The 10,053-nt window shown below is 42.5% G+C and overlaps 1 protein-coding gene across 1 annotated transcript; it reads right to left on the bottom strand.

Moving 5' to 3' along the window:
- Positions 1–528: 528 nt before the first annotated feature.
- LOC119289804 (1-deoxy-D-xylulose 5-phosphate reductoisomerase, chloroplastic-like) lies at positions 529–5,942 on the bottom strand. The gene is made up of 12 exons (XM_037569019.1): positions 5,789–5,942; positions 4,344–4,528; positions 4,019–4,105; positions 3,780–3,905; positions 3,628–3,690; positions 3,092–3,241; positions 2,852–2,919; positions 2,659–2,770; positions 2,466–2,570; positions 2,017–2,138; positions 1,773–1,919; positions 529–1,273 (listed from the first exon to the last, which is right to left on the bottom strand). The coding sequence occupies exons 1-12, from the start codon at positions 5,877–5,879 to the stop codon at positions 1,102–1,104; spliced, it is 1,428 nt and encodes a 475-aa protein (XP_037424916.1). The 5' UTR covers positions 5,880–5,942; the 3' UTR covers positions 529–1,101.
- Positions 5,943–10,053: the final 4,111 nt, after the last annotated feature.

Below are 10,053 nucleotides of genomic sequence, written 5' to 3'. Positions count from 1 at the left end.
TGCACAAGTGGATGCTTCATGTTGGCGTGATCAAGTATCACCAAATTAGCACATGATGATTCTATATTGCTCATTTTCTCTCATACTATCTTGTCGGATTTCTCTCTTGTTCTTGCATGGAGGGCCTCTGTTTTTTGTCCAAACTGCTATGTGTAGGTAGATAGTAAAATATAGTGAGCCTTTTGTATTGTTTGAAATTACTGTATTGTCATGAAAAAACAAGTCATGTCTAAACTTAGTATATCATGGACTTGTTGTGGCAGCGTGTAGCGGCGACCGACAAACATGTGTTGATATCAGCTCACAGAACCAAATTTGCACTAGGGCCTTCAAAATGTTAGGACCGGATCTACGCTAGGGACCAAGACAAGTTTTGTAATTCTGTGGAGGCAATACCTCCTTTCCGGTTTACATAGCTTATGTCAATTTTTGTGTTGTTCCGTTCTATTGCTCCCCATCACACGCTTGAGAATTGATCAATAATGCCGGTTGTCGCGAAGAAAGCCCGACTATTACCTACACTCATGGCATCGTGGGTCTACCTAACGATGAGCGGAAGACGACCAGTTGGGGTCCAGAGCGCTTGGTCGAGCCTTCAATCACGCTTGCGCGGGAGGCCGCGGTTGGCGACGGACGACATGACCCCTACCAGGATCATGACCACCTCTGGGTATTCAGTTGCCATTGCTGTTGGAAGTACTGGTCCATCTGCTCTTGCCCCGTTTGCTCCGTCCCCATGCGCTCTGGAACTTCGAGTACTGTTGCGCGTAGATACGTATTTTTTTTCCTCGGCTTCTCTTTCTTACCTTCCACTTGCATTGCAACCAATCGATAAGCATTTTTTCCATCAGTTTTGTTTCTTCAAGACCAAGCAAATTGTCCATTTTAGTGTTGCAATAAAAGCACTCTTCACACATTCTTTACGCTTTGACTTCTAGTTATATATTTTAAAAAAGTATTAATTAGGAACAAAGGACAAATCATCCTTTCCCAATAATATTTTTAAATTTTATTATTATATTTTAGGCTATATTATATTGTATTGCGTAATATTTTTAATACCAAAATACATCGAAAACGTTCCTCTTCCCAAATGCGGCCTTACACCAGAACAGTGCTCCGCCTAGATGACGATGGCTGTAGGTTGGCGCTGAACTTCCTCGCCCACTGGTCGTAATGTATGATCTCCTCGAGCGACGGGCTTGTCACCAGCTCGTTGCGGTGCGCATCGCACGTCATCTCCACCACCTTGAAGATGTCCAGGTAGCTGATCCTGCAAGTAACAAACATAGGAGATAGATGAGGACTTGTTGGTTTTATGTCCATGTTCGTTTAACAGCTCATATCGCAACAAATATCCAACAGTAGGTAGGCCAAACTTAGTCTACGCTATGTTAATCGGTTGTGAAATCAAGATTCCGTGGAGTTATTATAACCCGTCGCATATGTGTAGGTTATGGTTCAAAGTGCCTAAGAATATTACTCCCTCCGTTTCAGAATAGATGAGTCAACTTTGTACTAACTTTACACATTCACCCTTAGTATAAAGTTAGTACAAAATTAAGTCATCTATTTTGAAACGAAGGGAGTAGATTTTAGGACATACATTCTCCTTTCAAGTCAGAACACCCAAAGAATTTTCATGAACTTTGGTTGACACCAAACAAATTTTTATTGTAATACTGCTAGCAGCAGAAAAGGCATGCCGAAACAAAGTCAGAACAAGGGCATCCATTATGCAATGCTTTATATAAAAGAGATAAGAATCTTACTTTTCGTTGATGAACAGCTCCACGGCCTTCTCATTAGCGGCACTCAGAACTCCCGGCATGGTGCCCCCAGCTCGCCCTGCTGCATATGCGAGATCAACCGATGGGTATTTCACGTTGTCGACAGCTTTGAATGTCAGCGAGCCCAACCTGCATTATACATCTGCAATTAGCCAAGAAAGTATCTCGGAAATTCTTAAGTGGACATTTTTGAAAAACAATTGTGGAGCTAGGATGGTGCTTATACTCGCAAAGATCTAGCCGGGGCCAGGTGATCTCAGAGCAATAGACCCTTTCTGGCCAAGATAAGGTGTATAGGATAGGCAGCCGCATGTCTGTCCTTCCCAGCTGAGCAAGGACGGATGAATCCTGAGGAAATAATAGAACTTCATGAATACTTGACTCTATAATAATAGACCATTTCGAAGCTCACATTAAGCCATATGTAAATTCTTGTAAAACAATTTAGCATATCAGTCTCAAGGACCTGAAAGGACATAAACCTCCTATTCTACTAATCCCGTGCGCTAACGGTACTAATAGAGCAAGCGAGAATAAACAATAAGCACCGTATCAGGATGATGTGTGCATGTTACAGTGTCCTTCAGAATATATGCCTCTTATAAGAAGAAAAAATTATACCCTGCAAAAAAAAAGAAGAAGAAGAAAAAATTATGACTGTGTTGTAGGGCTCACCTTTGTTTCAATCATAGAGTGTATGATAGACTGCGGGTGAATCATAATCTCGATGTCATCATATTCAACACCAAACAAATAATGTGCCTCAATAACTTCTAAACCCTGCAAGAATCAAATTGACGGTATAATAATTAAACAGACATACACAGAAAAGAAGTAAATTTTAACATAAAGTGGAGTTTCTAAGGACCTTGTTGAACAATGTAGCAGAATCTACTGTGATTTTCTTCCCCATTTTCCAGTTTGGGTGCTTCAAAGCATCAGCAACTTGTACATCTTTCAGCCTCTCAATTGGCCAGTCCCTGACATCATCAAGTGATATAAGATGGAGTATAATGCTTCCAAGAGTAAAACATGTATTATACACATGATACCGGACTTACCTGAAAGCACCACCAGAGGCAGTCAGAATAATGCGACGAAGCGATCCTTCAGACAAGCCTTGTATACACTAGAGAATAGGAGCAACAGAGTTAAATTCAAAATATTAACGAACTTAAACCATAGCAACATAAATCTCGCCAACAAGTTCTTTTGACCCACTTAACCAAACTACCCCAACCTTACATCATGGTGAAAATTATAACTGAAGAAGAAGTAATTATTTTATCAATGGTATGCACCTGAAATATTGCAGAGTGCTCAGAATCAGCGGGGAGTATTTTCACATTGTGCTTGTGCGCAAGCGGAAGCACGAAAGGACCACCTGCGATGAGTGTCTCTTTATTCGCCAATGCAATATCTTTCCCAGCTTCAATTGCTGCGACTGTAGGCTGACATACACAAACAAAATAACACAGTGCACTCAGTAAGCTAAGTTGTGCTAGAATAAATGCATATGTTAGATGCCCTTCATAGTAACTTCGGCAAGCATACATAATTTTATTTGGCTACATACTCCCTCCGTCCCAAAATAAGTGACTCAACTTTGTACTAGCTTTAGTACAAAGTTAGTACAAACTTGAGTCACTTCTTTTGGGACGGAGGAAGTATAATTTACTAAGATCCATAACTGGAGAAGAGTCTAAAAGTAGAACAACTGAGGCATGATGGGCCCACCAATTTTCTTTAAGCCTTAAAACTACAAAAAAGTTGTTTCAAAAAAACTACTAAAAAGAAGGCACCTAGGAAAATATGTAAGATAGGGAATCTAGATTACCTTCAGTCCTGCACACCCAACTATGCCGGTAACTACAGTAACTGCATCCGGGTGGCGGGCGACCTATTATTGAAGAGTCGAATATCTGTGAGATTCAGTGCAAACCATCGATTCCTTAGGGGAATAGGATCAGAGAAGAAATGTCTTCTTACCTCTATGACACCCTGCTCCCCGGAAATAATTTCCGGCATGTACTCACAGTCAGCTAATGCTTCCTTTAGCTCATTAAGTAGCGACTCGTTTCCTATAGCGACCAGATTTGGTTTGAACATTTTCACCTGTTAAAATCGGTGGTGACTTTCATCAATTTAATAACAGTACATGAACACAATATGAATTTAAAAGAAGGGGAAAGGGAATAACATATACCCACAAGATTAGATCATTGTACCTGATCAGCGAGAAGAGTCACATTGGAGCCAGCAGCAAGAGCAACAACTCGGAACTTATCAGGATTCTCCGCAACTATGGCCAACGTCTTTTAGTTATGCAAACGAAAAGGAAGAAACTGTTAACTACCAGCAGATGAACATGTCAACTATAGTGTTTGCTAACTAAAGTTATAACATCTAAAACATTCAAAAAAAAGTTAATACATCTCCCAAATAGATGCACCAAGCTCAAGAAAGACTCGAAAATGAATACTATTACTATCTGAAGTTCTGAACATGGTACATTGCAAACTTTCATAAGTCTTATCTTGCTAATCCATTCACCTGTGTTCCTACGGAACCAGTTGAGCCGATGATTGAGATGGGCTTTGGGCTATCCCATGACCTCCTCGCAGGATCCGCGACAGCTCGGCCAGGCCAGGCGGGCGAAGGGCCCTGCTGCATAGAACAGCATGTCCTTCTCAGGAAGGCTGCTCTTTTGTCCGTCTTTCGGAACGTGAAGTCCACGGCTGAAATAAGCACAAGTCTGGTCAATGTAAAATGACAAAGCAACACCACTAGCCAAAGTTTACATAGGCAAAAAATCTCTCCGCTCTATGCTAAAGAAACTTTATAAACTGAAGTTTACATAGGCACTGTGCTCCGATCCGATGACGCCCCAGGGGTGTTGTTTGGCCCTTTTTTTATGACAAATTCACGTGGAGGACACCACCCCCCACCCACCCACCACGACCTCATCTTTTTTTCTTGATTGTTGTTGCATCAATTTCTGAAAATTCGTGGCGGTCATCCTAAGGTTTATTTATAGGGAAATCCCGCCTTTTGAAAGAAGTCCTCAGCCAAACAGTTATAGCAAGTATAATAAGGTAATGCAAGCATGCTGCAAGAATCCGAAAATAGTCTCTTGCAGAAATGTACGTAAAAACTGTGTACTATAAATCCAAAGTGGTTGGACCCTGCGCAAGCTGGAGCTATATGCACCGGGCTGCCCTTTTTCTTTAGATAAGAAGGAATAAAAGCAGGCTATAAAGTTGCAGCACGACATCTGCCTCCGGCCCAGGTCAGCCTTGCACGCACATTAGGTATTGTAGCTACAGTCAACAAAGAAAAAATTCTCCACGACTAGGTAGCCAATCTGGCTACGCCCCTGACTATTAGGTTGGCTATAGTGATCGGTTACGGGTTATACTATTAACCATCCTCTTAGGCCTCGTCAGAGTAAAAAAATGCAACTTTACACTGACAATCCGCACAGATAAAATCTATACACTGACAGACTATCTTTTTTTTTTGCAGGGAACGGACTATCTTTGTTTTAGTAGCTGACACTGACATACTATATTTTTCTCGTGGCCACACTGACAGACTATATTAACTATGAATATTCTCAAATCTTGAACCGCGAAAACGAACATGGCACATGAAAATATCAACTGACAAGAGATGACTTTTTTGTATAAATTTATATCACCAGCAGCTGCCTCACCACACCATCTTTGCATAGTGGAATTTAAAATCGTATGTCTAGCTAGTAGGAGCACTACATGACATACAAATGCAGCCACCTCGGAACTGAAGAGTAATTACCTAAACGCCCCATACAACTCTACCACATGGGGTAAACAAAAAACCAGAAGCAATCAAGCAAAATGAGTGGAGATTAGCAAGAAAGAACTGGAGTACAGGAAGCCCGCATGGAAGGTAACCTGAAAATTAGCATGCCGATCCCAGAAACAAGGAAGGGAAATTAGACCGGCAAAGGACCCAACCTTGACGGAGGTGGCGGAAAGCTCCACTACTGGGGGACTCGAGAATGGTGGCGCCGGCGAGCTCACCGGGGAAGGAGGCCTTGAGCGCCATCGCCGCCAACGACTCTGCTCTGACCTGCTCCGTTTCCCCCGGGACACTAGTTTGCTGCTGAGAGTGGGGATAGTGGAGGAGGTGTGTGGGAGGTAAGGGAACGAGTGAGTTATATAAACAGAAAACGCGGGCTAAGCTTGTGTTATGTACGCAGCTTACTTAACACATGTAGAACACGCTCCATAACTTTTTAGAGGCTGTTAAGCTTGTGCTTAAACACATACTCGTCACAATGCGGTCACCATAAAAAATGTCATGTTTTCTTTTATTTACTCCACTACAATTTAGATCAAACAATTCAACAAATATAATTACCAAGATTTAATCTATACAACAAATAATGCAGCAATTAATCCAATGAAACTAATTGTTCAGGTAAAATTAAATAAACTCTAAAGAAATTGAAAACACTATCTCTCAACTAGCTATCAATGATGCTCAATAAGACCCTCCTTAGCTAATGATGGGAGACCAAATCTTTAATCATCTCGAACGTAGTTTCTGTGACTGCAAGGCTTGACGATTGTGGAAACATTTTTGTACTGCATGGGACTGGACATATCCTAAACTTGGGCTTGGGTGGCCCGAACCAGCAGGCCTTGCCCGAAGCCCGACATTCGGGCCAGGCTCCTGCATGCCTAAGATTCCCGCCCGTAGCCCAGCCAAAAGCCTAGAGAAGGCCAGAAAAAAAAAGGTTTTGGGGATATATCGAAAATAGGTAATATGATAATATAATCCCAAAACAGATTTTTATTTATATTTTAATACAAAGGTGTGCGGTCCCATGGTGAGCACCAACTGTCGTGGGGATAGTTCCGACAGCGGAGCAAGGGGGTACGAAGTAGGCTGGATCTAGCTAGGCGCAAGTGTGACATGGAGGTTTACGAGTTTGGACCCACTTAGTGGCGGTAACAGCCCTATGTCTCGAGCTCTGGAGCTTTTTTTTCTCTGTGTCTGACTGATTACAAAAGATTATGAACCCCTATTCCTGAGCTATGGGGTGGCTTATATAGAGTACGTCGGGCCCCTCTCGTTCTCAGGCCATTACAAGGAAACTGATAAGTTGTATTAATTAGCTGCATTATGACTAGTAACTGAATGCATGCTATTGACAGATCTTGTAGAATGCTATTGACAGAGGGATGTCCAGCCCACATGGTGTAAGCTGAACATCTTCACCAAGTGCAACACTCGGCAGGAGGTTGTCGAGTATATTTGGGGCTTTGCAGAGTATTTTGGATAGTTTTTTTTTTCAGGTATAGTATTTTTGATAGTTGACATGCATATAATATTTTTTTCTGTAGTGTAAATCATATATGTGAATAAAGCTACAAATGTCCAAGGTATTTCCATCATCTTGGTAATCTATGTAAACTATCACCCAAAAGATGACTGAAGTTTTAAAATGGAGAAGGATTGGTTGTCCTAATAAATGCTTCGAACTCTCCAAACCATTTATTTACCGGCTTGCTTGTTTCAAGCCAGAAGCATCTCCGAGCCAATTCAACCTTGTGCACCTCCACGAGCACCATGTGGCCGCGGACAAGCGTATTTTGCTCGAGGACTGTAGGTGGCAATTGGGAAAATTCGTGATTCCAGTGGTGAATATAACAAGAAGTCAGGCTGCACGTAAATAGCCACTTGAAGCTCTTATGTCCATCAATTTCAATATTTATTATGTTGTAAAAATGAACTGGTTTGTAGATGGGTGGTTAGCCTGTTTAATTATGGCGTAGTCTAACCATGTGTGGCTGAATTATTCAAAATTATTAGATCTGGACTCCGGATTTTCTAAATGCCTATGCATTTATTCCATCTTGCTCACGCAATAATTTCACAAATCAGTGATTCCTATGAGATCCGGCCATCCCGGACACTATGTCAAGAAGTAAAAAAAGAAAAAAGAAATCGGGATGCAAATACACCTGCGCCTTCATGCACTTGGTTCGACCAAATCGATTCTTTATTCTGATTTACAGTGAAATGATTCGTCTCTGACAGGTTAGACTTCTTAATTATAATTCAGTCTAACCTTGTCGGAATTGCATCTTTCTAAATCTGAAAATCGACTCAGATTCACACATCAATAACTGCACGCATTAATTTTTTTCAATCGAGATTCGAGACACTGGCAATGACTCAGGTGGTGTTTGTTTTTCTAGTCCTAGGACTTTTTCTAGTCTCTGGGACTTTTTGAAAAAGACTCTCAAGGAGGTGCTTCTAAGGACTTTTAGCAAAAAGTCCCAAAAAAGTCCCACCCTGTTTGGTTTGCTAGGGACTTTTTCTAGTCCCTACACCAAAAAGTCCCTGGAAACAAACACCCCCTCAGGCTAGTTATAGTGAGCTATAACTTAAACTAGCGTCTGCATATGGGAAAATACCAAGGAGAACCTGGTACCGACGCACGCTATATGCAAAAAAAATAGTAATTCAAAAGGAGTTCAAAAATTTCGAATCTTTTTTGGTATCAAACATGACTAAATATTGTAGTCGTATAAAAAGATTCGTTAGAGAATGACCTGGGTTGAAGATTCGGTAAAAAAAACGTTATATACAAGTACTATACACGATATATTATCGTCATAAACTTCACTTTTTTGCCATGAAATCAATAGGAATCATTTCTTGTCCAAACTTTTTATACAAGTACAATACCTAATCATGTTTGATTCTAAAGAAGATTTGAAACTTTTTGAACTTTTTTTAAGTTACTATTTTTTTGGCGCATATAGGGTGCGCGGGTACCCGAGAGCAACAGTTCCCGTCCCATGCATATCACACTAGTTTATGTTAGTACATTCATAGTGCAAAGTAACATAAAAATAGTATCATAAATGATTGCATTTGTTAGATTGTAGATTCATTTGCTTTTGATTGTGTTATGTTACGATAACATATTATGTTATTCTAAACACCTTTCTTCTTATTAACTACATGCCATAAACTATTTTTCAGAAAAAAAAACTACATGCCATAAACTTGTCTTAAAATGCGTTGTGTTACTAGTAGTTAAGTTACTCTACATCGACTTTTTTTATTCTGTTATATATTGAAATGATTCGTTTACGGGTGATTAGACTTTGTAATTATTAATTATGTGATCTAACATTGATGAATCGAATCTTTCAGAGCTAGGTGCTACTCCTCCACTTGCATGTTTATTAAGTTGAGGTAATTTTGTCAGTTTGCAACCTTTTTATCTGGGTCCAACCGCCCGAAGACCAAACCCGTGGGCTGCTATCTCCGGCTGGCGGCTACAATGGCTCTATAGATAGCAAATTAAATGATGCTGCACGCGCCCGCTGCCCGCCAAATGGGGCGATGGTGGAGCCGGCCCACGAAGATGTCGGCATGGGTTTCACGAAAAAAGGGTTTTCTGCGCTTTGTATTATAAAGCAACCAACCAATACAGTCGAGGATAGGTGCTGAGATCAAAGCAGCACAATCACACAAAAAAAACGAAAGAGAAACATCAAGAGAAAAGAATGCCGACAACGGCGGATCGACGGAAATGAAGAAGCTTCACGACCACTACACCCATCGAAGATCTCCCACCAAGCTCCAAGGCTCCGAAGCACCGGTATCCATCAACACCTTCAAGAAGGACCGCGACGATGACGACGCTGCTGTCAAGGGTTTCCCCTGGTACACGACGAGGCGAGAGGAAGGGTCGCCCCCGACGCCCTCCAGGAAGGTCCGGCGGCACCGACCGGCGTCGCCGCGTCGGTGTCGGACAGGCTGATAGGGGTTTCCCCCGATCCCAACCTTCACCTCGGATGCTCCAGAGCCTGCCACCAAACCGACTACCATCTTGCGCCAGCATGGTCAAGAAGCATCCACGCCGTCTCACCACGGCACCACGAAGTGAGGTCTGCACAACAAGGAATAGGAGCCGGGACTAGGGGCCGCAGCACCGTCGGCACGCGAGAGGGCACAACCTCCACCGTCAACGACGGTAGCCGACCGGACAAAATAGTAGGAGCACACCGGCCCGTGGGCCCACAGGCCCGGTCGGGATCTACATGCCCGTAAAGCTCCCGCCTTCGCGCTGCAGCAGGCACATCGTCGGCGTCGCCGCCCCCCCCCCCCCCCCCCTCGTCCGAGCTGCTCCTCCTCCCAGGGAGGCGGCACGGGGCAGATCCGGGAGGAGGGAGGGGGAGGGATGGGAGCGGGG

The sequence above is a fragment of the Triticum dicoccoides genome, chromosome 4A, assembly GCF_002162155.2.
Source record: "Triticum dicoccoides isolate Atlit2015 ecotype Zavitan chromosome 4A, WEW_v2.0, whole genome shotgun sequence".
Taxonomy (NCBI): Eukaryota; Viridiplantae; Streptophyta; class Magnoliopsida; order Poales; family Poaceae; genus Triticum; species Triticum dicoccoides.
Note: the sequence above shows the minus strand (reverse complement) of the source record. Positions and strands in the feature narration are given on the sequence as shown.